Genomic DNA, 27377 nt, shown 5'->3' on the forward strand with positions numbered 1-27377 from the left:
GGAGGGGCAGAGAGAGGGGGACAGAGGATCCGCAGCAGGTTCTGCGCTGACAGGAGACCGCCCAACGTGGGGCTCGAACTCACAAACCTGAGATCACGACCTGAGCTGGAGCTGGATGCTCAACCAACTGAGCCACCCAGGCGCCCCCCCGTCCCCAATTTTTTATTATTCATTTGTAATTTGAATGTCCCAATGTTTACCATCCTGCATCCATGTGACACCATAGGACACATAGACTGTGTCCCGAACTTGAAAGCCCAACCTATGCAACCTAAGGATTTCAGTAGCAGAACGCTTTTCCATTACTACCACCCAGTTTTGAGGTCCCCTCCAGCTCTCGTGTCTTGGGTTCTCTGCGTCATGCCCCCACCCACCAAGTACACCTCGTCCATCCCTAGGCTTGGAGTGGCTGCTTCCCTGGGCCGCCTGCCGGCCCCACTACCTAGCCACTTGTAGCCAAGTTCTCATCCCTTGGCTAAGGCCACCCTATGTCCCAGTGATGGGGCCCTACTCCAGAATGTCTAAGAGCTCCTCCTGGCCACCTGCCTCTGCCCTTTCCAGGGTCATTCTGGTCATTCTACTGGGTCTGCCGCTCGGGCTCAGGCCACGACTCGTCAAACCACCAACCAGAGAGACGAGGAGGGGGAGGGGCCCTCAGGTGGCAATTCTCCACGGCCTCCGCCATTCTCTCCTCGGGGCACACGTGCTCCTCAAGCGTGGCCAAGTGTCCTTGTGGGCTCAAGCAACAGTCTTGATGCTACAAGAACAGCTTATGTTCACCTACCACCTTCGGAGTCTTATGGACTCCAGCTGGTCACATCCCAGGATCTAGTCTCTATCTTCTAGCTCTTCTTCCAGAGCCTTCTCAGCCCCGATGTTAGTCCATGTAGGCAAACAGAGGCCCCAGGAGGGAGTACTCCTGCCCTCACACCTGGCGCATGTTTGGGCTCTGACAAACCATCTGCCATATAAGTTCCCTCATCCCACCCATGAGCCCAAAAAGCACAAAAGCGTAATTGTTTGATAGCCTGTTTTATAAGCATGTTGAAATACACCTAATTTCGAAATTGCTGAGCCAAATGTCATGCATCACATGAATCTTGTGGGAAATGTGATGCAAACTGGTCCACGATAGATGGGTATTACGTTGCCGACCCAGAGAATCACCTCAACAATCAAAAGTTTATTTAATTCCCCTTGGAGGTTTTATAAGGCATTTAAAATTTTTGTTTGAGGGGCGCCTGGGTGGCTCAGTCGGTTACGCATCCGACTTCAGCTCAGTTCATGATCTCGTGGTTTGTGAGTTTGAGCCCCGCGCTGGGCTCTGTGCTGACAGCTACGAGCCTGAAGCCTGCTTCGGATTCTGTGTCTCCCTCTCTCTCTGGCCTCCCCTGTTTGCATTCTGTCTCTCTCTCTCTCTGAAAATATAAATAAACATTAAAAAATTTTTTTTATTTGATTCTGTGTTGTAAAAACTAAAAGTAACTACCAGTAGGTTCTGACCTTTTCAACTTCTACCAGAAAGGAATGTTTTCTTAGCTCCTTCTAAGCCACTCAACAATAGAATTAGCCTTTCCCGGTAAAGGATGGCCCAGGATCTTAAAAAAAAAAAAAAAAAATCCGGCTCATTTTAGCTACATAGAAATTGGGATCTTCTGTGGTGAATCCTTGAATTAATCTAAGTCTGGGAGAAGATGGGTAATTTGGAATCAGCACTCCAAAATACGTTTGTTAACAATTTTACATACAAGTTGTATGGTTGATAAAATTGAATGCCTACAATATGCCCTATATTTTAATAGTATTATCTTATTTAATGCTTACAACATGCTTCCAAGTAAGGTGCTAATACTCCTTTTTATATATAAAGAGGCCATTTCTCATAGATATTAAGAGACTGCTCAAAGTCATCAGCAAGTGAGAACTGAATATAGGTTTATCTGATTTCAAAACCTAATTTCTTCCCACTACACAATGTTGCCTTCCCATATACGCTGGATGTACAGGATGAAGTTTGATTCTCTGGACAGTCTTACCTTGGATTTTCTACTTCCTTTGGTCTTCTTGGCAAAGAGTGGTTTCCTGGAGATGTATGGATGGATGTCCTGAATAGGCTCATTCCCAATTCCTTCTCGTGTGTCTTTTTCTAACACAGAGGTCGGAAATCTAGAACCATGTTTCCTAGTCTTTCTTGCAGCTGGATTTCTAATTGTGAATTAGGGTCGACTAATTATACGCATTTGCGTGAGGCTGGAAGTCAGAATTGAAGCAAAATCCACCTTGCCGTTGATTTCGCTGGAACCATTGGCAAACACGATTGTGGAGACACTGGGGCTTTTGGTCACTAATTTAATGGGTGCTAAGAGATAGTCAGAAGGGGGGTGACAGGCACTTCTTACTTCTCACATTTCAGGGACAGCAGTGTGTTCTCAGTCATTCCTTACAGCGGCAGCCTCCTGATTTCCGAGCTTCACGGCAGTGGCAGCTATGGAACCAAGTCAGCTCCTCCAGCTTTCCAAACAATGCAGTAAACACCTGCTTCTCTCTGTTCATTGCCTTTCTGCCTAAAATAGCTAGAGTGGTTTCTGTTTCCTGCAACTGAACCCTGCTGATACACACTGTTTTCCTTATTTCCCACTAACTGCTGGTCTTTGCAACTGCCAACACTTCAACTGATCCTTTAAGCTCTAAAATGAGAGTCTGAATACCCCCGTTCACTCCCTATCTCTCTTACCCAGCTTTATTTTTCTCCATAGTATTTATTACTGTCACTCAAAGATGACTTATTGGTTGACTGTCCATCCCTGCTGGAACAAGGACTTAGTTTTGTTCGTATCTGTACAGTGTTCTAACACTTAGAACAGCCCTGGCAACTAGTGAGAACACAATGGAGAGTGTCCAATGAGTGAATCTTTTCTTAACAGAACACTACTACTAAATTAATGTATTAGTAACAGACTCATCAACAATATACCCTCAATAACACCTCCTCATGAAGCTTCCACTTGGGTTTAGAAAATCCTCAAAGAACACAAAATGGTATCTGGTTCTCTGGATCTTGGCATTAAATTTAGGGTGACTAACTCCTCCCAGCTTGCCTGAGACTTTCTCAGTTTCACCACTAAAGCCCCCCCACCCCACCTCACCCCACCCCTGGCCCAGTCCCCTGATCCCAGGACTCCTTCAGTCCTGGGCAAACCAAGATGATTGGTGACCCTAATTAAATTCATGAGATGCTACAGAAAGGCATTTGGAATCACATTACTTTAAATCAACCTTGCACATAAAAGTTTGCAAACATCAATCTATTCAACCAGCCTGTGTCTTCATTCCCAGATCACAGCCGTGTTGCTGTGACCCCTGAAGCCATGGGGTGAAATTTGAGCAAAGGCTTGGAGTTGTAATTTGCACTTTTACTAAGATTCCTGTTTGCCTCTACCCTGGATGTGTTGGAGCTCAGCCTATGAATATGAAATGAAATCTCTTCTGTGTTTCATAGTTACATTAAGACTATGATACGTGAACTTCCCAGAGAAAAAGGTACTGCAGGATTTATCGCATTAGATCCGAGTTTATAACCTCTTTGGGAGTCAGAACAGTGAACTCCACAGAGAATATTTATCAATGTTATTTCTAGGAGTGAATAAAGGCTTAGCCATCCCTAATCCAAAGGAACTCATCTTCTTTAGCTGCTAACATTATCCTGAAACTTCAGACAGCGGGTTCAAGCATATAACTTGTTGATTCGAAATGTCAACACCTTTCAGCTGGGGCCTTGGGGAGACTTTGGAGAACATGAGCATCCTCAGATCTAGGCCCCAAGCTTTTGGCAGATGGAACATCTTGGGTATTCTCCTTCCCTGAGGATTCATGTGGATGGGTGTTGGGGTGTTTCAATTTTGAAACGTTCTTCTCAACCAAAACTGAAACTGAGAGATGCAGTTGCTCTGGAATTTTTTGCACCTGCAAAAACAGTTGTGTTATTAAAATCAACTGTTGGTGCTGCGCAGGCCATGGCATGTGATGGTGGTGTTTCTCCAGCCACGCGTGTAAGGGGTTCACCGAGCGGTGCTTGCACAATCCCAGCACAACACATTCCCCGGAGCCAGCATTCTCCATTCCCATGTGTTTACAGAGCAGCTACAGAGCAAATGACCCAACTTCCAAAGAGCAGCTTGCTTAGAGGAACAGAAGTGCACATGCAGCTTTCCGTCTAATGAAATTGGTCAAAGGACTCCAGAAAATGTTTTTCGGACTGTGTGCACTCTGAAATGTCCTGCATCTTGCTCCTTCCACAGCGTGACTCAAGTTCTTGGACAGACTTAACATTTCTGCTAAAACCAGCTATTAGGCCTGGCCACTTCCTTCCTTCCAGGCACTATTTTCAGTAGCAGAGACACGGAGCCCCTGCACCTGTTGTTAGCACAGCCACAGAAGGAAACGCTACACACCCTCATTTGCCCCCACAGCACAGCCAGGGATGCCCGAGCTGCAGCGGGGGGACGGGGTCAGTGTCCAGAAGGGCGTGCTGGGGCCCAGAGGCCAGGCAGCCTCAGGGTGTTAACATTTCACCCAACACCTTCTTGGCACGCCGTGGGGCTCCTCTCCAGGTCTGGGGCTGGCCATGTTCCCGAGCCCCAGCCCTGTCCTTTCGACACAGGAATGGTCGATCTCTGAGGAGGAGGAGGAGATTCTGGGGGTGACTGCCAACCTTGTTCCTCATGTTGGGATGCAGGCATGACTGAGACACAGCCCCGAGAAGCCTACAGTCCCGTGGGCTGTGACACTCTTGGGAAGGGGTCCAGTGTGGCCCGGGAACAGACGCAGAGCTGGCTCCCGGTGCCCTTGGCTGGTCAGGTTCGCCTCCCGCTGGCTCTGATCATCGTGGCCCTGGGCACACCACTGGATGGAATTTTAGGATGAGGTAACACCACCAGGTAAAAACCAGTTTCTGTTTCCATTCTCTTTCCAAACCGAAACTGGTACTGAGACCGCATGCCAGGGACCCTTCTCGGCTACCTCGTTGCAAACCTCTTCCTCGCCTGCTCTTTGTCTTTCTTCAGTAGAAATTTGGCAGAAGAGTGGGGTTCTTATTTTCACCTTTTATCTGAGTCTGTTGGTCCACAGCTAGAATAACAGGGGCTTTTAAAACCTAATGAATTCAACGTTCAAAGAATAGCCTCAAGCAAATGGAATGTCTAATGTTCCCTCTCTCTGGTTTAGGGCAGGAGGCCACTGGGGCTTAACGTCTTTTTCATTCACATGCAAAATATTTCCAAAAGCACAAGTTTTAAAATTCAGAATGCTGAGACCAAATCTCTAATCTTCCTCATTCTTAAAATTTTTATCTCCTTAGTGGGTACCTGATAGTTTAGTATACTTTAGAAGTGAGGAGCAAAAAAGGGATACTGTTTGGGGGGGGGGTTTGATGTCCAATGGATTTGTGTGGATTTCTTTCCATGTGTATTTCTTCTCCTCTATAAATACATTTGAACAGACTAAACACCTCCTTTGGCAGTTACTTCATCAAAACATTGAAAAAATGCTACGGTTGAGCATGGATTTATTTAGATACTTGCAAATGGTGTTCTGGAAGCCTTCTGCAGTTGGAGGATGTGCTGGGTTCTCTCGGCCTTCTGACTGGGAGAAAGATCCTGTCACTGGATTCACAGCTCATAGCTGTACGCTGTTTCTGTTATCAGGGGAGAGCCCTGGATGCTGGCTGCAGAGAATGGAGATTATTGTACCAGAAGTCGTTCCATCGAACTTGCTACTTAGACACACACACACACACACACACAGCCCGTCATAAAAGCCTATCAGCTCACACAGACGCTAGCCAAACGGAGCACACGTCCCTTGTACTTCCTCTAACTGACAACAAGGTCTGAGGCTTGAGTCCCTGAGATGCCCCATCTCATTTGCTTTTCTTCCTCATGTCAACCCCCACCATTGTTTTCCTACACAACTGGCTAGTAACACTTAGAAACAATACAGCCTTCCTCAGAAAGAATTTAAACAGGATTCTGTTTTCCACGGCCATGGATGATTATCTTTGGGACTTCAATTGTGCATTTCCAAATCCTGAACTTTCTTTCACCTGGTCAGGTTCTGGAAGTCTTGGTTACAACCACAGAGGTGGGGGACGCAAGCGGGGGTGGCGCAGAGCTGCGCAAAGGGGCAGGATGTGAGCTGGCTCCTCAGAGAAGCAAGCTGGGAAGAGAGAAGGGGACGGGGACCAGGAGCGACCCACAACCCAGTGACTGCCAGGCCACGTGGCTTAGGACCACGTTCTACTACGATTTTTTTTTTTAATTTATTTTAAAACGGGAGGACCAAATAAAAGGACTTAGATACAAGTCACAGAGAGCTGGACTCCTCTATTTAGGACTCTGAAGACGAGTAGGTTCTCTGGGACTTTTTTCACTAAGAAAGTGAGGCTCACCCATGAAATTGAGGTAAACACACGGTCCACAAAGTGCTCCTCGCAGAAGCAGTCAACCATCCAGATGTGGCATTTCAACACATCAACCAGGAAAATGCTTCAGTTAATTTCCGTTCAGAGCTGGATAATGTTATGACCACTCATTATGTCTGTAGCCACACATGGAGAAAAGCATAAAAACAGCTCACTGTCCTTTCATTGAAGGAACCTTTTCAAAAATTAACTTGGCAATCTCCTCCACAACCCTGGAGGTAGCAGACAGGCAGCTAAGCCTCAGTTTTCGGATTTTGTAGACATCTCGGAAGCAGGAGAGGTTAGCGCAGTGGCTTTGCCAAGGTCAGGGATACACCTTGAAATGACAAATAGGTGATGGAGTCTGGAGTTTTCTCATGCAAAAAGACATGTCCTATGTACTGAGGGCAGCTTCTCGGTCTAAGGGTCAGGTCCTGGAATGAGGACTGATGTAGACTAGGAACCCAACAGGTACCTCCTGTTACTGAAAACGTCTTGCCCTTGGGCCTGGTGTGTGACATAAATACAAAATTTTCGGGGGCGCCTGGGTGGCTCAGTAGGTTAAGCGTCCATCTTTGGCTCAGGTCATGATCTCACAGTTTGTGAGTTTGAGCCCCGTGTCGGGCTCTGTGCTGACAGCTCAGAGCCTGGAGCCCGCTTCAGATTCTGTGTCTCCCTCTCTCCCTGCCTCTCCCATGCTCACACTCTGTCTCTCAATAATAAATAAACATTCTTAAAAAATTTTTTTTTAAAAATACAAAATTTTCGTCTTATGTATAAGCCTATGGGGAAGAACAGGAAAAGCACAGAGGTGGAGAAGGAGAGGGGGGGAGCACGTAAATGACTGCCTCCACAGTCACACCAGACTTGGGCTTCATTCGTGCCCTTGATTACTACCCATGTGACCTTGAGCAAAGGCATTTTAAAAGTCACCATTTCTTCCATGTGAGATGGAGAGAAGTCCCTATCCTGGACACAACCTTGATGAGTGAGAAAGGGAACTCCTGTAAAACACGCAGCCTGGCACCTGGCTCACGGTGAGCATTCGAGAGAAGAGGCCCTTTGGTCCTCATGGTTAAGAACCCCCCGGGGTTTCTCGTGGTTGAAATGGGAGAAAGTTTTGATGCCCAAGAAGCAATGATACTTGGCCAGCCCTGTCCCATGGCGATGCTCCCAAGTAGACACAGACAAAGTCAGGCATGATGCCCATTAAAAATTTAACTATATATCATATTCATTTATTATCAATCCACAGGATAATTTGATTGCTACATGAGCTCATAAAAGCTTTTTCACCTTTACAAAATTAAAAAAAAATGTGCCACAAGGATGTAATAACAACTGCTGATAAACAAGAAAAGGAATCTTAAAATTATAAATTTGCTGTAGAAAAGATAAAAAACAATTATATTTTCTTTAGAATTTTACCTTGAATAAAATATTCCCCTGTATAAAAAATAAAAAAGCTTGCTCTGGTTAGAATTAGAATATTTTTGTCTTCAAATCTGGGAATTTGCATAATATCTCCATGATAGTTTTCCTCTGTACCGCGTGGCATTCAAGCACAGCAGATTAGATTTTCTTTCTCTTTCTTTCTTTCTTTCTTTTTTTTTTTTTAAAGCAGTCTTAAAAATGGGACATCTGTGGAGAAGCTCTTTTTCTTCTTCTCCTCCTCAGGGATGCAGAACACAGCCTCTGTGGGGAGGACAAGGAGGAAAGGAAGTGGAGGGGACGGGCCGGGAGGCAGGACACAAAGGGCCGCGAAGGGGGAACGCTGAAATGTGCCGTGAAATAGAGCAAGATCACAAGAAGAAGGTCTATCTGTAAGTGCTTTAAGATAAGGTGCAGAAGCAGACTGCAACGTCGCTAGTGCTGCCCTATGTACATATTCACAAGAATACAAAATTCCAGCTAGTTCACATTTTCTCATCCGTTCTGAGGCATCCACTCCACCGTGCTGGCCTTGACCGCAGGCAATGCAGCACCGCGCTGCCCGTGTGGGTGTTGGTCCTATGACGTCCTTGAACTTGAGGGAGCAGCCCTGGGAGATCCAGCAGGCTCTAGAGACACGCGTCTACCAATGGGCTGGAGTCCTGAGTTAAAAAGAAGCTCCAGTACTGGAGTTGGACACGGCAATCAATGTTCTATTGTCAAGGCTTTTTCCCTTAGATTTGTCTAAGATAGGTGTCAGAGAGAAAAATAAAATACAAACAAACAACAAAACACAGCCAAGACATCCCAACAACCACCGGGGGAAGTCAAAGGCTTAACAGCTCTTGACGCGGGCCTGGGTGATATCTGACGTTTTCTTGATGACGCTGGCCCGCGTCTCCCGGTCTGGCCGACTGCTGCTGGGCGCTGGGGTCACGGAGGGCGGGAGGGGGAGGTCTGGTAAAGTGGGCCACGAGCTGTTGTAAGGCACCGGACAGCTCTCCTCTTTGATGGTGACCTGGAGGTCAGGTTTGTTGGAAGTAACGAAGGTCGCCATGCTGGGCAGCAGGTAGGTGCTTCGTGTCCCCATGTTGCTGAGGTACTGTTTGCCTTCAATGTTCCTCTTCCGCCAGTGTGGTCGTCCCTTGAAAAGAAAAATAATCGAGAGATACATCTTTTTTCTTTGCCTTCTACCGAACGGCTTTCTATAAAGAGGCACCACTGTTCCCACGTGTCGGTGTGTTAAATGAATTTCTTAAGAGGCGTGGAATGAACAGAAGCTTAGCGTCTCGACAGCCCTCAACTGACATCCATACCCAGCTATTCACATCCCAAGCAATGGTTTCTCTTCCCTTTTTATCAATTCCCATTTGCTACCTCCCAGAAAAAACGGGCAAGACTGTTCTATGAAGGCAGGAAAACAAGGCAGCAACTTGGGTTTCTGGTTCCCCTCTCCTCCAACCACCCAGCCTGATCATTAGGTTAGGTTTTAGGTCATCGTGGCTGGTCTGTCATAGAGACTTGGTTCCTCACTCCTGGCCCAATCCAATCTGTGAGTCAATCTGCGTTTTCAGAGAAAGGGAAGTGAGGAACTCGGAGGGTAGAAGCCCTTCCGTTGTCTTCAAATGGGTATAGCTTAGAGCTCCAGTGTGCCGAGCAAACGGGGCCTCCAAGGTGGCTTCGCTCAGAGGATGAGCTGGAATTTCTGACCTTGAAGAAACAGGGTTGGCATGTGAGCATCTACGCTTCCTGTCTTTGCAGAATTCCTGGACTCTATTTGAAGTATTTAGTACACTGGGAAATGACGAATTAAAAACAACCATTAGTCGGTCAGTCTCTCTACCTCAAATACAGACACAAAGCAGGCCCTTAGCAGGAATGCTTTCCATCACATTACAGCCGTTTCCTGCCATTGTGTGAGCCCAGCCTCAAGCAGGGAAATGGGAAGCAGGCGACTGGGAATCCAGACTGAACACACATCTAGCCTCGGCGCCGATCACAGAGAGAGGGGACTCCAGGTAAAGGTGCCGATACATTTGCTTATTAGCACTTTCTGACAGTTACTTCCGGTCACTGCTCTTGGCCACTTGGACGTTCTATTTCTGCGGCTGAACTGGGATGTTTATAGTGGTGAGAATATCAACAGTTCCTGGCCTCCACTTGAGTTTCCTTTTCCTGCCGTCATAGCCTCTTTTTCTAATAGTAACATCTCACTCTCTTGCCTCCCCGTTCAGGTCCCAAAGCTTAAAGTTAGAATTCAAAATCCAAAAGTGTGGTCAATTTCATGTTATGTATATTTTAAGACACACACACACACACACACACACACACACACACACACAATCCTCCAGGAAAACTCATGATCAAACGCAGAGCAGCTTAACCAGCAGCCGGGACACCGAGGTGCTGGACGGGAATGGGAATGGTTTCCCACAGCGTCGGTTGGAGCCGAGTGGCGGCCGCCATGCTTACCTCGGCGCTCTCTTCATCACTGGGCACACTATCGGTAGTTTCGCTTTCTGTTCACAGAGAGAAAAACACAGGGCCATCATTCCTGCTGCTCCAACTGTCGTGAGGCTCAGGCAGTATTTGAAAAATATATCAGCACTTCTTTTTTTTTTCCCAAAAGAAATGGGTCAGCGAACTCCTCTTCAACCCCTTTGTAAAGTTAAGCACTTGGGACTCGGGAGACATTGCAGTGGATTTTATGTCTCTGATTTTGGCCCTCCCGAGAAAAGTTTTAGAGTTGGGGGGTAGCTCCCTTTCTGGGGGCCAGGCTGTTTTTTCATGGCCGCTGCCTCCCAGGATGGGGTGTTGGTCCCCAGGACGCCAATCTGCTCTCCGCTCCCTGTTGCGTCTGCCTCACCCCCTTTCCTCAGGGCTGATCCATCCATGCACCCCACTCGTGCTTTCTTTCCATCCCTGTCAGTTCACTCAAGTCCCGACTCAGAGCCTTCCGGGATTACCCCCACTTACTTGGATCTGGTCCTTTACCTCATGTCCCTTTCATACTTCTATGTTGGGTTTATAAAGTTACATCTCCCACCCGGGTTACTGTGGTGGACAGATGCTAGGGGGGCTCCCATGATCCTCATCTCCTTCCTGGTGTTTACTTGCTCGTTGGGATTCCCTCCTCTGGAGCGTAGGTGGGACCTGAGACTTGGTTTGAAGCAACAGAACACAGTGAGCGATGGGATGTGTGTGGTTACATTAAGGAGGACCGAATGCTGTGAGGAGACTTTCTCCCTGGCTGGCTTTGAGGAAGCCATGTTGGGAAGGTTTGCATGACCAAAAAGTAAGAGCTGCTTCCAGCCAACAGCCAGCAAGAAACCGAGGTTCTCAGTTTGCCAACCTGCAAAGAACTACATTTCCCCCCCCCCCCCAAACCATGTGAGCTTAGAAGAAGACTCTCCCCACCACTTCCGTCCTCAGACGAGCTAGCAGCCCTGGATCGCACCTTGACCACAGGTCTGTGCAGGCAATATGCTGAGCAAAGAACCCCACTAAGCCATGCCTGCGCTCCTGACCCTCAGAAACGGGGGCGGGATAATGGATGTGTGTTGTTTTAAGCCACTGAGTCTGTGGTTATGTTGTTGTGCAGCGACAGATAACCAATTAGGTTGCCATCCCAATTCAGTCTGCCAGCTGTGAGACACACAGCAGGTTACTCAATTTCACAAAATGCAGCTTCCTCATCTGTAAAACAGGAGTACTGACATCTTCCAAAGAGGATTGAGTGATGAATCAGCGAGAGGATATGTGGGAAAAGGCCTACCACAGGGCCTGGCCCACAGCATACACTCAATAAACGATAGCACACCTTTATCCTGAGTTCATCAGCCTTGCTCAACACTGGATTTGCACAACACGTAGATTAACACAGTCAAAGTCAATAGCAAGTGATTGATCACACATCACCTGTGCATACAGGATTTTTTTAAAGAAAGAAAAAACATTAAATTAAAATGTTGAAAAATTATTTAAAATTTATTTAAAAATAATAAAATTAAAATAAACAAATAATTAATTAATTAAATTTTTTAGGTAAAGAAAAATTTCGTTTTTAAATAAAAAAATGATGGTGTGCGGCTCTTCAGTGTTCGCAGCATGGAGAAACGAAAGCACAGAGGGCAGAGAAATACACTGACCCTTAGAGATCTCGGAGTCTGGGTCATTCATTTACAGACAAGGCCTAGAGAACGCATAACAATGTACTTTTCTAGAGAGCTGTGTCAGCCGTGCTGGTGTCCTTGCACGTGGGTCTTGTTCAGCCCTGACTGAGATCGTCAGTCGGGGAGCAGCTCCTATTACCATACTCCCCCCCCAACCCCCCAGCTTATGCAGAAAAGCTCATGTGTTCTAGCACCTTCTACCTCTTTCCATCCTAAATCTACTGAGGGACTGGCCTCCAGTCTCACATCTGGCGGGTGGCACAGCCAGGACCCCAATGGCTCCAGCCCAGACGAAGCCTTTTCACCCACCCGGAGCACTGGCCACAGAGCAGGATCTCGAAGTCAAGGTTAAAGAAGAAAGGTTAAAGGTTAAAGAAAGAAAGGTTAAAGAAGAAACGGATAAACTGGGCCACAGGTTCATTCATTCCTTAACCAGACAAATCAAGAATGTTGACCACATTGGGCCCACCCTGGAGCCTTTTTACACCTGGATCAGCCACTGTCCTCCAGTGACTGTCCCCCAGCCCCCCACCCCCAGGGCCTGAGTGATCCCCGAGGGCTGACCAGGAGCAACTAGATAGGATACGGGCCTCTCCTCTCCTCAGACTGACAAGACTTCCCTCCCCAACTGGGAGCAACAGCCACCGGGACAAGGCCGGGCCTCGGCCGCTAACCACGCTGGCTGGCAACACCAGGCACAAGAAACGTTTCCACACAAAAATAAGTTAAAAACAACAAAAAAGGAAAATTCCCCTGCTCACGGAACCCTTGGGCTAGCTCGGTCTCCCGAGGAGGCAGGGATCAGTATTGCCACTCCCAAGAAGAATGAGGAACAGAGATGTTGAGAAACCTGCCAGAGTTGTGGCCTGAGTCAGCACAGAAGAGAGAAAACAAAACTGTGCGTCTGAGCCCAGGGCCCCGGGCACCGAACGCAGCAGCCCTGCTTCCTGAAGCTCTCCTGCTCCTCCAGCTGAAATTTCAAGATCCCCTTTCCATTTTTAGGCTTAGCTTTCTTTGTGCTCCAAAGCCAAGGTTTCTCTTCCTTTCCTACATGTCTAGACCCCTTTTGCTCCTAAGTACCCTCCCTAAATGCCATCATCTTCGGTTCCTTTCCCCTTGAAATAAAAAGAAACAAACAGACGCCCACAGGCATGTGTTGGGGGCTGGAGATATGTGAAAATGAGCAGTTACCACCAAGGTTCCGGGATTCCGCCACAGCCCGAGCCCCAGCTGCGGGACAGGTTGGAAGGCAGACCCTGGGGAGACTCCTTGGGAAGACCTCGCAGAGACCATGACCACCATCAGAATGTTAACTGCCTTTAAGTACCCAGTTTTCAACTGCAGGGAGACGGTCTGAGACAAGAAAAGACATACGTGTTCTGAACTTAACGCAAATGTCAGTGGAGAGCATGGTTTCTAGATTAAGATCACTTCTGAAGTAACTGCATTTCATAACACTATATAACAACAGCTCCAAAATAGCAAGCTGAGATTTTTTAGTTGTCTAAAAGAATGGCCTTGAGTGCCTTTTACCTAGGAGCAGATGGATGCGTGAAGCTCCAGCCTGAGGACCCGAGACCCTTCTCTCTGGAATAACTACAGCTCTACTGGCTGCCCCAAATCACCAGCTCACAGTGTCTTTGAGGTGCACACAGGCCCATTTTCCTCTGTTTCCTTGGTTTTCCTCACCATTACCATTCTCAAGACCCCCCCCCTTTTTTTAATGTTTATTTTTTGAGAGAGAGAAAGAGAGAGAGAGAGTGCATGAGCAGGGGAGGAGCAGAGAGAGAGGGAGACAGAGGATGCCAAGCAGGCTCCAGGCTCTTGAGCTGTCAGCACAGAGCCCGATGCAGGGCTCGAACTCACAATCCATGAGATCATGACTTGAGCCGAAGTCAGACACTTAACTGACTGAGACACCCAGGCACCCTGAGATCCTTTTGTATGTGACAAATGTGTTCATTGGAGCTACTGCTTCTGGGTCAATGCTACTGTCCAATATCAGCCTGTACTGTTATTTTGTTTTCCCTTTTGATTAGTCTGGATTTGGTTTTTTACTGGTTGTGAATACAATGGAATAAAAAAAATTGGGAGTTGCTTGACTAGCACTAGTGACTAAGTACGTGCAGGGGTGCCTGGGTGGCTCAGTCAGTTGGGCGTCTGACTTTGGCTCTCGTCATGATCTCATGGTTTGTGGGTTCGAGCCCCACGTCGGGCTCTGCGCTGACAGCTCAGAGCCTGGAGCCTGCTTCAGATTCTGTGTCTCCTTCTCTCTCTGCCCCTCCCCCACTTGTGCTCTGTCTCTGTCTCTCAAAAAAACATGTAAAAAAAAAAAATTTAAATAAAGTACGTGCAGAGCAGTAACAGGTACGTGAGTAGCTCATTTCAACACGGTGGTCCCAGTTTCCCTGAAAGTGACTGGTGAGAGGGAAGGGGGTCAACCCTTGGGAGGCTGATCTCTGAGGTTCTTCTTCCAGAGCTGTGGTTCTAGGATGACACTAGTCTTGGGTTCCCACTCCACTTTAGCACAGTTTTTGCTGTCCAAACACCTCAGGAACATTATGGGGAGGAAAACAATATGTCTTTACACAATATGTGCCATGTGCAATCATGCAATATGTGTAATGTTAAAGCCTTTTTGCATGCTGATACCCTGGTACATTTTCTGGAAGGCTCTTATTCCATAAGCTTTATTAATAAGATTGACAAGGATTTCTTTCCCTCCATCCTTTGCTCAACTCCCTGGAAAGCTCAATCAAAAGATTCAAATCAGAGTGTTCTTAATTTCAAAGCACTTTTATCTTTGCCCCACCCAACCAAATGCAAGCCTACTATGGTTTCCTTAAGGAAGTCTTCACTGCCAGTTCCAGGTCAATAGGCAATTTCCATTCTCTTGGTTATAACCAATCAATCCTTTGTATTATATTCTCTTCTCTAACTCTTCTCCATCCTCTCGTCCAGCCCTCCACAAAATATTGCTATGGCTTTCTTTTACTAAACCATCAATTACCTAATAAAATCCTGGTGCCATAGATCCATCATGCAAGACGCCACTTTATAGTAAACCTTTAAATATAAAATGACCGTCCTCCAGAGTTTCCCAAGGTTGGTCTTTGGGATTATCTCTCCCCAGGGTGAAAGTTTTAAGAATCCGGCAAGAATTTTATATTGTCTTCAAACACCCAACACAAGTACCTCCACTCGAAGAAACCACCTCTTTTCTTGCTTGCCACAAAATTTAGACAGACTTGCAAAACTGAATGTGGTTTTGTAATACTACTGGATTAGATTTCAGTGATCAGTGAGGGTAAAAAAATAATAAACAGCCTCCGAATACCAGTTTCCTAAACAAGTGAATGAAAATGGTTGGAGGAAGTCGACAGTTGAATTCTAGTCCAAACAAAGGAATCTTATCATGAAAACACAAACAGCCTATCCTTCTGGGGAACAGAAAATAAGAAGAGTGAATTACAACCAAAAAGCTGCCTCTCCTAGCAGAAAGCTGTAAAACTCCTGTCAAAAAGACTTAAACCAGCCACCATCCGTAACAGGTACATTTCACATCTGTAAGCTCTAGAAAAGCAGCCGTGATGAAACATTTTGGCTCTAGCCAATGAGCCTCACTCCAAAAGGTTCTGGAGAATTCAGACAATAAAAACAATGGAAAGAACCAAAGGCCAGACAGAAAAGCCAGGCTCCAACAACACCCCCCAGCTGCCTGCCAGCCTGCACTGGAATCCTTCTTTCCAAATCTATGCAAATATCCTGAAAAGGGTAATGAAATTTTCATTTCTCTCTGCATGGATCAGCTGTCCTTGGGATTCTTCTGCTAAGGCAAAATGCCACTGAGGGAAGAATAGCAAGAAAATGTCTTTCCGGAATCCTCAAGAAGTCTTCGGAAAGTCTTCAACAGATAAACAGAAACATCTATTCTAAAACTACGACCCTTAAAACAACAAACCCATGGGGTGGAATAATGCCTGTAGCTCATGATATAGAAGAAAGTCACTCGTTTTTAGCCATAGCTATGTAAATATAAGCAAAGTAACCTAGTGTTATCTCAGCTGTAAAATTAAGGCATAAACATGCTGTTCTGCGTCTTCGGTGGGTCCTTGAGATCAGGGCTGTGGGTGCACACTGAACGGAAGAACCCTGTGCAGCTGTCCAGGGCAGCATAACAGGGGAGGGCGGGCGGGGTGGGGGGGGGGCAGTTAAGAACAGGCTTTGGGCACCAGCCACATGTAGGTGGATTCTATCTGTTTTACCAGTTGTTCGTCCCCGGACATGCTGCTTTACCCACACTGGCCTGAGTTTTGTCATTTTTAAAGAGGGAATAAGGATGATACCCAGGCTGACAGGGTTATTCTCATAATTAAACAAATCAGCTGATACCAGGCCGTTAGCCCAGTTCCCGGGGCACGAGAAACTTGCAGCAAATAGTAGTTATTCTTCCTGGGGCCTGGCAAAGACCATAAAGGCACATGCAGGGGCTCAAAATGTGACAAATAAATAATGACAAGCTTATCCGGTTTGACAGATTAGAAGGTTCTTGTAGGCAAGGTTTGATCTCACATTCATTGTATGTTCTTAGCACAGAAGAAAGGTAGGCCCTTGAGGGCATTAAAGGAAACAAGCCAATCACAAGAGGAGGAATACTGTTTGATTCCACTCACATGAGGTACCCCCAACAGTAGCCAAGTTCACAGAAGCAGAATGCAGAATGGTGGTCGCTCTTGGTGGGCTGGGGGGAGGGGACCGGGGACTTCGTGCTTAATGGGGACAGAGTTTCAGTTTTGCGAGATGAACAAGTTCTGGAGACCGATGGCGGGGATGGCGACGACACAACACTGTGAAGGCACTTACTGCCGCTGAAATGTGCACTTAAAGGTAGCAAAAAAGGTCAGTTCTGTGTTATGTCTATTTAGCCACGATTTTAAAAAATAAGCTTAAGAAAAAAAACCCAAACAAACCCAGAAAGTTGATGTTCAGGAACTAAAAGGTTAGGTTAGTGGCTGATAATTCACAAGGAACCTGTCATGATCAACCCAATTCCAACACAACTGTGTGTCAGTCACGGGAGCAGCATCCTAACTAAAGGACACTGGGAAGGACTCCTCAACATTTATGAGCTGACTGTAGTTATTCATGATAGGACCTCTGCTTTCTTTTCGTAATGTTTGCAAGCAATAACATTGACTCAGGATTTATATTTCCTAATTATAACCAAGTGCCCCCAAAATTAAACAGAGATCATCAGAGAGTATAAGATGATGTAATGTTGGCAGAGAAACGACTCATCGGTTTGTTCTGTAAGGATCGAAGAACCAACTGAAACTCGTTCTCATCCTATGACCGTCTGAGTCTATTCCTGGGTCATTATGTGGCCCTTCCCTGGGGAATCAGATACCTGGCCTGATTAGAAGCTCTACTAAATTGAAAAAGAAGGGGAAAATATGTGGAAACAAGTAAACTTGCCGGAGTGGAATGAAGGTCCAGGTCTCAAGGTTGAGTTCAAGTCCTGACCCAAACCCTCACTGCCCCTGTGACCTAGAATAAGTGTTTCACTTGTAAAAATGAAGGAGCTGGAAGAAATGGTCCCCGAGGTTCTATCCAGTTTTTGGTCAAACTCAGATTCCACTGAACACACCCTTCCAGATTTCTGCAAACAAAATAGCCTTAGATGTACTACTTCTCCAAAGAAATAGTATTTGTTAGTCAGGCACAAAGATGTTATGGGCGATCAAGTAAAGAAACGCTATGGCCATGACTTCTGGGAACAAAAGTACCCAAGGAGATGCTCATTGAGACAATAAAGCCAGAATAATTCCCAAGACGGAGGAGAGATCCTCTGCTGTGTGGAGGGTGGGTGGCCCCACCCTGAAGGGCTGCCCCACCTTGATCTGTGCCCAGTTCCAAAGCTCCCCTCCTGCCCCCTTACCTGCATAGGAAGACACGGGGGAAATCTGCAGAGGGTAGAGCTCGCTCATGCTGACCGGCTGTTCGTCACTCTCCGTGGTCACCTCTACAACCTGGCAAATGTCCGGAGGATTAGTGACAATCTCTTGATCCTCGATGTTGCTGTCCAGATGGGACTGTCCTACAACTTCAAAGAAAACACAGCCATCAGGCGCCGATGCCTGATTCACGATTCTAACGTGTGCTCTCAAGAAAGAAAACCTTCCCCCAAAAAGCTGAATGGTCAGGAGTCAGATTCTCAGTCACCACATGTCATCGGCCGTGAAACTGAAGGACAGCTTTAGCTTTGGATTAATGTCTCCAGAGAAGCAGCTTGCCAGTAACCTGGCTCCCCAGGGCTATTTCCAGCATGCTGGCCAATGGTGCTTACATGTGGCAATGTCCCAAACTCAATCCAATCACAGCCAAGCCTGCAAGACTGGAGGCTGCATCCAGACCTAGCCCCAGGGCCAGAAAGACAGTGCTTTGAACTTGACCCATTTCTTTCCTCTGTTCTTGCTCCGAAGGAAGCTGTTGTGCCGTTTTCCAGGTCCTGGGTCCAGAGAGATATTACCAAATGTTATTATTAAGGAGAAAGGACCACCAAAATCCACTCCATTGTGTCATGTCCAGCTGTGGGTGCTCTGTTCACACTCCCAGCCCCTTCCTACCCTGCAGGCAACATGACCGCTGGATGGAATATCTGAACAGTGGAACAGAATGGTTTTCCCAGCCCAACACACATTGGTAGCACCAGCTCCCCAGAACACTGACAAGATGATTTCTGACCACCTTGCCTCTGAATCCTGCCTCAACTTCCTTTTAATCAAATCTTTTAGTTTGAGGTCATTATAGAGTCACGTATAGTTGGAAGAAGTAATAGAGAGATCCTGTGTGCCCTTTATCCAGTTTCCTCCAATGCAAGCATCTTGCAAGATTATAGTACAATTCCTGGGGCGCCTGGTGGCTCAGTCGGTTAAGCATCTGACTCTTGGTTTCAGCTCAGGTCATGATCTCATGGTTCACGAGTTCGAGCCCCACATCAGGCTCTGCACTAATAATGCAGAGCCTGCTTGGGCTTCTCTCTCTCCCCTCTCTTTCTGCTCCTACCCCACAGGCACGCTCCCTCTCAAAATAAATAAACTTAAAAAAATTAAAATTTAAGACCACAGTACAATACCAGGATACTGACACTGATAACATTCTACGCATCTTGTTCAGATTTCCTCAGTCTTCCTGTGCGTGCGTGTGTGTGTGCGTGTGCACACACACACGCAATTAGCTTTCTGCAATTTTATCACTTACGGAGTTGCATGTTTGCCAGCACAGTCAAAATACAAAACACGTCCATCATCACAAGTATCTGCTACGTTACTCTTTTATATCTACCTTCCTTCAGCCTCTCTTCCCCATGATCTCTAACCCCTGACATCCACTAACCTGTCCCCCATTTCCATAATTTTTGTCATTTCAAGGATGTTTCATAAATGAGCTCACATGGTAACCTTTGTATATTGGCTTTTTATTCAGTATAATTCCCTAGAGATTCACCTAAGTTGCTGTGGACACCAACAGCTGGTTCCTGTTCACTGCTGAGTAATATTCCCTGGTGTGGATATAGCACAATCTGTTTAACTCTCCAGCCACGGAAGGAAGAGAGAAAAGGCACCCAAGAGGCTGGGGAAGGAGGCCGTTTTCATGTTTTGGCTGTTACAAGTAAGGCTGCTATTAATATGCGTATTCAGGTTTTATATGAACCTAAGTTTCCATGCCTCTGGGATAAAAGCCCAAGAATGCAATTGCTGGGTCGTACGGTAACTTCATGTTTCATTCTACAAGGAACTGCCAAACTCTGGCTTGACGTGGCTGTACTGTTTCCCATTCCCACCAGGAACGTATGGATGATCTCAATTTATGCACATTCTCGTCCGCTTCTGGCGTGGCCACTATTTTTCCTCAGCCACTCTGATAGGTGTGCAGTGGTATCTTACTGTGGTTTTAATTTGAATGTCCCTAATGCCCTCCCCTACTTTCAAACAGAACTGACCTTAGACTTCTGCTGGCAACTGACTGGATGAAATATCCCTGAAAACTGCCACCAATAAACCCATGGAAATAACAAAGGAATAACAGTGTTTTCCCAAGGGCCTCAAAATACTTTGCCGTCACAGTCAATGTTTTACTCGTGTAAGTTATTTTAACATTTCCACCCATGACCATGACAGGCAAACCACCATCATCCTATGATCAACTAAGAAACTAGCTCAGGCACAGAGAGGTAGACTGACTTCTCCAAAGTCACACAGTTTGTGGATTATGTACGGTGTCCATGTCCCTCGCATCTTCCCGACCATCAGGGTAGGCAAGAAGGCCTCCGTGTTCCAATCTTCTTGAGAAGTTTGCCATCATGGACAAATGCTCGTTTTAACTGCGCAAAGTATTTTCATTGCTCCGGTATTTTTGTTTAGAAATGAGTTCCTGTTTTAATTGCTTTTTTTGGAGGGAGATGAAATGACCAGCCCGACGTAGGGAGAACATGACCTGATTCTACTCGGAGAAGGCTTGAGAAGGGAGTGAGAATTCTCGGGTTCTGGAAGGAAGAGAGGAAAAGCACGCACGAGGCTGGGGAAGGAGATTTGGGGATGTGATAACCATCCACAAAGCCACAGCCTTCAGAAGGGAAGGGAAATGCAATGTTGCCGAAGTTCTCCTGGAGGGGATAAAATTAAAGAAGAGGAAGGCAGACTATATATGGCAGGCAGACTCCCCAGTTCTTATTTTATCCTTTGGACTAGCCTATTTGAGCAGGAGAGCATCAATTATGCAGTTCACCAGACACAGACTGAGTGCTGACACCGACCTCTCTCGAGTTTCTTCCGCCTCTTCTCGCACAGAAGACAAAATGGCAGGAAAACGAGATTTCCCAAGTCCTAAAAGCAGTCAGCAGATAGAAGCCAAACGGGGCGTGTGTACGAGGAGGGCTGGCCACAAGTAATACCCTGCACACTAAGGCAATTAGGCTCTTCTAAGAATTAGATTTCCATCGAAGCCACGTTAACTTCCAATACTCCAAAATTCAATTCTCTCTTGCACTGTCGTTGCAAATAGACGGCAAGCGAGCTGGGACTGTACCCAATGACAGCAGCTCAAAAGTCTTCCTCTCTACAACAGCCCCGCAAACTCTCTGACCAGGAACTCTCGCCCTCGCTGCTTTTGCCCAGAATGCCCAACTCGGTCCTTCAACATACGGAAGATTTGCTGAGCACCTACCTCGTAGGACAACTTGTCACGTACTGGGGAGGGGCAGGACATGACCGAGCCAGCAAGGGCCTGGTTTGTGAGCTGTCTCGTAGGGCTCCTGGTCAGCACAGAAGGCTCGAGAGGTGAAGTTTAGGACAGTGTGAAAAGAAAAGACAGTAGAGAATTTTCTCCCAGTGGGAAGGATCAAAGGCTTCAGTGAGGCAGTAACACGGGTTGGAAGGGGAAGGTGAGCAACAGGCAGCATTCAGAATGCCCCTGTCTTTCTGGAGCCTTTTCCTGACCATCCAGAACTGTCTGACCTCCCCTTCCAGAGCGCCCCTCACTCGCGGTCCCCACTGCTCGGCCAACACTAACAACATGACATGACCTGGAGACACTTCCTGACTTTCTGCCTCCTACTGCAAGTTAATTCTTTATGTCTCCTTTTAACTTTTTATTTGGATGCGTCATCTTCGCCACCAAATTGTGGCTCCTGAGAGAGCCGAGAACTGGGATTAGAACTTTGTGTATCAAGTTGTAGCCCAGGCTCGTGGCTGATGTCTGAGAGCAGCTAGTGAATTTCTGCTAAACAAAGAGATGAATGAACACGGCAAGGCTCACCGACTGGAGCCGGAGTCCCAGAGGAGACCATGGCCGCTTGCAAAGGCCGGATGTGACAATGAATGTTTCCTAGCAAATGTCAGGACTTACGGCGAGCCGGGCTTTTTAGAACCTAGATGAAATGATGAAGATAGGGAGGGCCATGGTTGCCAGAAGCTGAGGGTAAGGGGAGGAAATGCTTAGGGGTAATAAAATGTCATAGGTCTTGAATATAGTGGTGGTTACACAACTGAGTGCACCGGCCAAGAAGAGGTTAATTTTACATTATTTCATTTAATATCTGAACATCATTGAGGTCCAACCCGTAAGGTTCCAGCCCAAAAGAGAAACAGGGAAATCTCAACATCTGAGATGCTCTTTGGATGAGCTTTAGGCACAACCCCTAATCAACTGACCAATCTCTGTCTCTGTGTCTCTCTCCTGAGTTCCCCAAACCACTAGCCTTTGCCCCCAGTAACACCGACTCCTGACTCCTGACACCTGAAAAGAGGGGCAAGTAGCAGAGTAGCAGAACTGTTAGCAACCCCTAAGGCAAATAAAGTCACAAGTGGCACCCTGCTAGGCACCTGAATATCCTCTTGATAAGTAATCGTACAAAGCCTAAGGCTTCCCAAGCACTTATCTTTGCCTTTCCCACTCACCCTGTACGTCCCATCTGTAAGTCTCCACAGCCCCATGAGGAAGGCACAATTACTGTCCCCATTCTAGACACGAGGAAAAGGCATCATGAAGACTTAAATATTAATTTGAGGCCAGACAGCCAGTAAGTGGCAAAACCAGCAATCAGATTCCACTTTCCCTGACCCCAAGGCTCAACTCAAGTACTCCCCGATATGGTCTCCCCAGCTAAGAGAGCTCAGGAAATTCTGACTGGTCGCCTCTGGCTTCCTAATAAGCCCATCTGAGGATAAAAACTTACGCATCTCACCTTAATGAGACTCTGGGCTCATAACCAGCAGTGGAATTGCTTTTCAACAGCTCTATATTGGGTGCCAAGGAAACTCTCCAATGGTTGGAGGGGCTTGAAATCCACCAAGCTTCTCCAGCACATCGGGGAAAGAGTCCCCCACAGCAATGTAATTTTATCTGGACCTAGTTGCTAAGAATTACAACAATATTATTCGTGGCTGGTTACTGATGAGCCAGTGTGGTTCCTTAAAGGGTCATCCCAACTTTATTAACAATTATTGACTTAGTGGAGGGCTCCACCTGAGAACACAGTTGCCCCCATGCCTCACAGAAAGCTCTTAATAGCAGAGACTATTAGAAATGAAAACAAGGGCCTCTGAAGGCGGGGAGGCTGGGTCCTACCACTTTATAACTAAAGAAAGCTGAAACCCAGAGAGGCCAGGCAAATAACCGCCAAGGTCACCTAGGTAGCTGCAGGGTCGAGAATAAAGCTAATTAGGGGAGGGGGGCACCTGGGTGGCCCAGTCAGTTAAGCATCAGACTGCGCTCACAGTATGGAGACGACCTGGGATTCTCTCTCTCTCTCTCCCCCTCTCTCTCTGCCCCTCCCTCACTCCCGCTGTCTGTCTCCCTCAAAATAAGTAAATGAAACGTTAAAGCGTATCAGAGGGCACAGAAAATCAGGCCATTGGCGTGGTATTATGGAGAGAAATTTCTTCTTGGTCCTGTCTGAAAGTCTGAGAACTGAAACTGTTAATATTAGCTGCGACGATGAGGCACAGATTGAAGGTTACTTTTCTTACTCAGATCTTACTTAATCACAATATTATTTTACCACCTTCTAACTACACAGTGACTTTTCCACTAGGCTCATTTTGTGCTCTCAACAACCCCGTGAGGTAGGCAGGATCAGTATTATTATTTCTACCTTATATTTGAGGTCATGGAGTCTCAGAGAGGTTAGGGAGTTTGCCCAAGGTCATGTGGCAAATAAATAAATAACCTAAAAAACCTGCAGAAGGAGGTCTAAAACCCAAGTCTTTCTAATCTGGGGTGTGTGTGTGTGTGTGTATGAATAAAACGCAGGCATGATCTGGGACAGATGTCCAAGAGCAATGGTGGGAAAGACTGTCACTACAGGGTTAATAATTTTAGAGAATGGAGTTCTGTCCTCGCACAGGCCAGACGGACCCCCTGCAGCCTGCACCCACCTCAACCGGTTGATGTAGGTCAGGGTGAAGCACGAGGGTGACGGGGCCGAGAAAACAGCACCACACGTTACCATCAAGGGGAGCAAATACTCCGCCCCAATAAAATCTCAGGAGAGTTGATCAATACATCACGAGGGTCAACAGTCTGGGAGCAGAAATGTGGGTGAGATGCGCCGGGGTAGCAGCTTACGCTTCCCAGCGGAACTGCCAAACGTCCGTCTCTTTCTGTGCTACGCTGACAGAGCCCTAAGGGCCGCGCCACAGTGACAAAGCCAGAGCCACCTCGCTTGCACGCTGGACAGGCACGTGGAAGTCACAACATGCTGAATCATTCAAGTTCAAAACCAAATACATGGGGCGCCTGGGTGGCTCGGTCAGTTAAGCGTCCGACTTCAGCTCAGGTCATGATCTCGCGGTTCGTGGGTTCGAGCCCCGTGTCGGGCTCTGTGCTGACAGCTCAGAGCCTGGAGCCTGCTCCGGATTCTGTGCCTCCCTCCCTCTCTGCCCCTCCCCCGCTCACACTCTGTCTCTATGTCTCTCAAAAATAAACATTCAAAGTATATATACAAATAAAAGGGGTGGGCAAGGACCAGGTCACCAGGACTCTGTGGAGACAAGAGAGACTCAGATCTTCGTCTTGGGGACAATGGTGACTTGGTGAGACTGGCATTGTTTTTTTTTAAAAAGTCACTCTGTGTGGAGAATGAATGGGGCGGGGGCGGAATGGAAAGAGTGCTGTGACAGCAAAGGTGACTGGGACTGGTATCAGAAATAGAAAGAAGGGGCCGGATTTGAGAAACCTGAGGAGCTGATGGTTAATTATAAATGAGGTGGGAGTGGCAAGGCAGAGGGGAAGGTGAGAAACCTTTAGCCTCATGAAAGGATGGCAGGTTTCTTGGGCAAATCAAAACTTCTTAAGGTTGAAAAGACATAGCTCAGACTACTGCCGGAACTCTGCACGCTCATGGTGACGTAGAGCGTCCCGCACAGGCCCATCTCTGGGACCAGGCTTTTCCAGGCCGGGTCCACTGGAGAAAAATAAGGTGCACTATGGGTTCTGGGTCTGGGTTCACGTCTCACGTGGGGGTTCATGTTGCTCTGCGTTTTCTAGTCCTAACAGAACCGGATGCCTTGTCTCGTGAGGGGGTGAACAGCTCAGCCCTCCCAGAAACAGGCAGGAGGCACAGCCCCCCCCCCCCCACCCCGAGAAGGAGCACGGAAGACCTTCACTCCCTCTCCCTTGCCAGGGAATGCCTTCCACCTAAAGGTCCACCTCACGGGGCCCCTGAGAGGCTCAGCTGGTTAAGCGTCCAACGTGTGATCTCAGTTCAGGTCATGATCTCACAGTTAGTGAGTTCGAGCCCTGCGTCCGGCTCTACACTGACTGCTCGGAACCTGCTTGGGATTCTGTCTCTCCCTCTCTCTGCCCCTTCCCCTCTTGCACTCTCTCTCTGTCTCTCTCTCTCTCCCTCTCTATATGAATAAATAAACTTTAAAAAATATGAAAAAAAATACAGAGCCACCTCAAGCTATTATTTATCTTGTTGATGAAGTTTGTTTGTTTTTTTTTTTTTACATGTTAAGCACCAGGAAAAACAGCAAACAAAAGAAGGGTGAGCAAAGGAGCTGGGAAAAGATGAAGACATAATTCTACCGCCTAGCACCACCTTTGGTCGACCTCAAAGCATTAGGAATTCTGGTGCCAGAGGCTGCCAACCTTGAGTCATAACCATGAGGTCCTCGTGGGGACCCACGTCGCGAATCTGTTCTCTTCCAACGCAGGTCCTTCCTGGTGATACCTGAGCTCCTAAGCTTGTCCAAAAGAGCTACCAAGCTTTGCTTCCAAAGCCAGTCAAATTTGGAAGCAATTACCAAAAGAAGTACATACATCCCATAAGGTGCATTTGGGCAGACAAAATCCAGACAAAATTCAAATTACATTGTTTCCTAATTGTTATTCGTGACTACTAAGGGTTGCTCGATTTACTTTGGAGCAATGAATAGCCTCCTCTGTTACACGGCAATCTTTGCTTTATTGAAGGGTGGGGTTACCTTTTATCAAGAAACACAATGGGGTTGTAAAGCACTGCCTGGGCAAGTCAGACAGAATGTCCGCACCTGCAAACTTTTTACACTGGCCCGGAGATGATTTCAATACGGCTCAGCAAAAGCGCTGCTAACCTGGGCAAGATGCCAGGGGGTATTGTCAGAACAATTCAACATGTTGCTGGCGTCTTCCGCTTCCTAAAAACAGAAGTCCTCCCCCCCTCCCCCACCCCACAAGACAGAATTCAATGCTAAGGAAAAGTAAAAATAAAAATAAGGGAGTTTCCCCCCCCCCCCTTAAAAGGAAAGCAGGGGTGGGTCTTTGGGCTATCTTATACGCTAACCTGTGTGTTTAATCAGACAGGAGAGATGGAACATTAAAAGACAAATCCCGGGGCGCCTGGGTGGCTCAGTCAGTTGAGCGTCTGACTTCAGCTCAGATCATGATCTCACAGCTGGTGAGCTCGAGCCCCACATCGGGCTCCCTGCCGTCAGCCTGTTGGCGTGGAGCCTGCTTCGGATTCTGCGTGCGTGCGTGTGTGTGTTTGTGTGTGTGTGTGTCTCCACCCCGCCCCCCGCCCCCCAATTGCTCTCTTTCCCTCAAAAAAAATAAATAAGTAAAAAGACAAATCTTAAGTATTGGGACACTGTGCTCCTTTTTGCTGTGCACCACTAGGCACATCTGAAAGTGCATTCAGCAGTTATGGACAAGAAGGCAAGCCCAGGACCCAGCCCGCCGATGGCCACAAGTGTGCATGTGCCTGTAAGCCTGCGTGTGACTAACCACTATCATCTCTGGCAACAATAAAAGTCAAACAGAACAGCAATCAAGCAAGAGTCCCTGCGTCCGGGCCACGGTCCGTTCCCGTTTCTCCTCCACACTGAACTGGATTCACTTACAATAACCTCTACCCTGTCTGGAATAAAAATGTACTGGGTGGCTGGCCTCCACTGACTTGACGTATTGATTTTCAATCTATTTCCCTACCTAAGAGCTTACAGACAGTGTAAAAAATTGCTCTCATATCAAGTACTCATTTCAGTTCCCAATTTTAACCCTATCAACACAATGCTTATAAAAGTAGAATGAAAACATCTGGAAGTTTTCCTCTTGGTGCCTAAACACAAAACTGGAATGAACCCCGGGTTTAGAAACAAATGAACTGAACGCGAGAAACGGGTGTCAGTTTTCAATAAAGCATTTTTAAAAGGTTAAGAGAAACCGAATCTCTCAAATTCCGCAGTGGCCTCGGAATCAGAATCCCTGTGTCTCTCACCTCCGTCCACAAGTCACACAGGCTGGGAATGGCTAATTAATGATACGTGGGAGTGGAG

The 27377-nt window shown here is 47.0% G+C and overlaps 1 protein-coding gene across 6 annotated transcripts in view; it reads right to left on the bottom strand.

Annotated features, from left to right (window-relative positions):
* Positions 1-7666: 7666 nt before the first annotated feature.
* Positions 7667-27377, bottom strand: part of IRF2 (interferon regulatory factor 2) — a 90554-nt gene continuing 70843 nt past the window's right edge. For all 6 annotated transcript variants that reach the window (XM_027077094.2, XM_053216277.1, XM_027077092.2 and 3 more), the window contains 3 exons: positions 17999-18163; positions 10361-10407; positions 7667-9032 (listed from right to left, as the gene is read on the bottom strand). In XM_027077094.2, coding sequence (XP_026932895.1) covers positions 8724-9032; positions 10361-10407; positions 17999-18163 — 521 coding nt within the window. In that variant the 3' untranslated portion in view covers positions 7667-8723. The remainder of the gene's footprint in view (positions 9033-10360; positions 10408-17998; positions 18164-27377) is intronic.

This window comes from Acinonyx jubatus, chromosome B1 (assembly GCF_027475565.1).
Source record: "Acinonyx jubatus isolate Ajub_Pintada_27869175 chromosome B1, VMU_Ajub_asm_v1.0, whole genome shotgun sequence".
In the NCBI taxonomy this organism is placed as follows: domain Eukaryota; kingdom Metazoa; phylum Chordata; class Mammalia; order Carnivora; family Felidae; genus Acinonyx; species Acinonyx jubatus.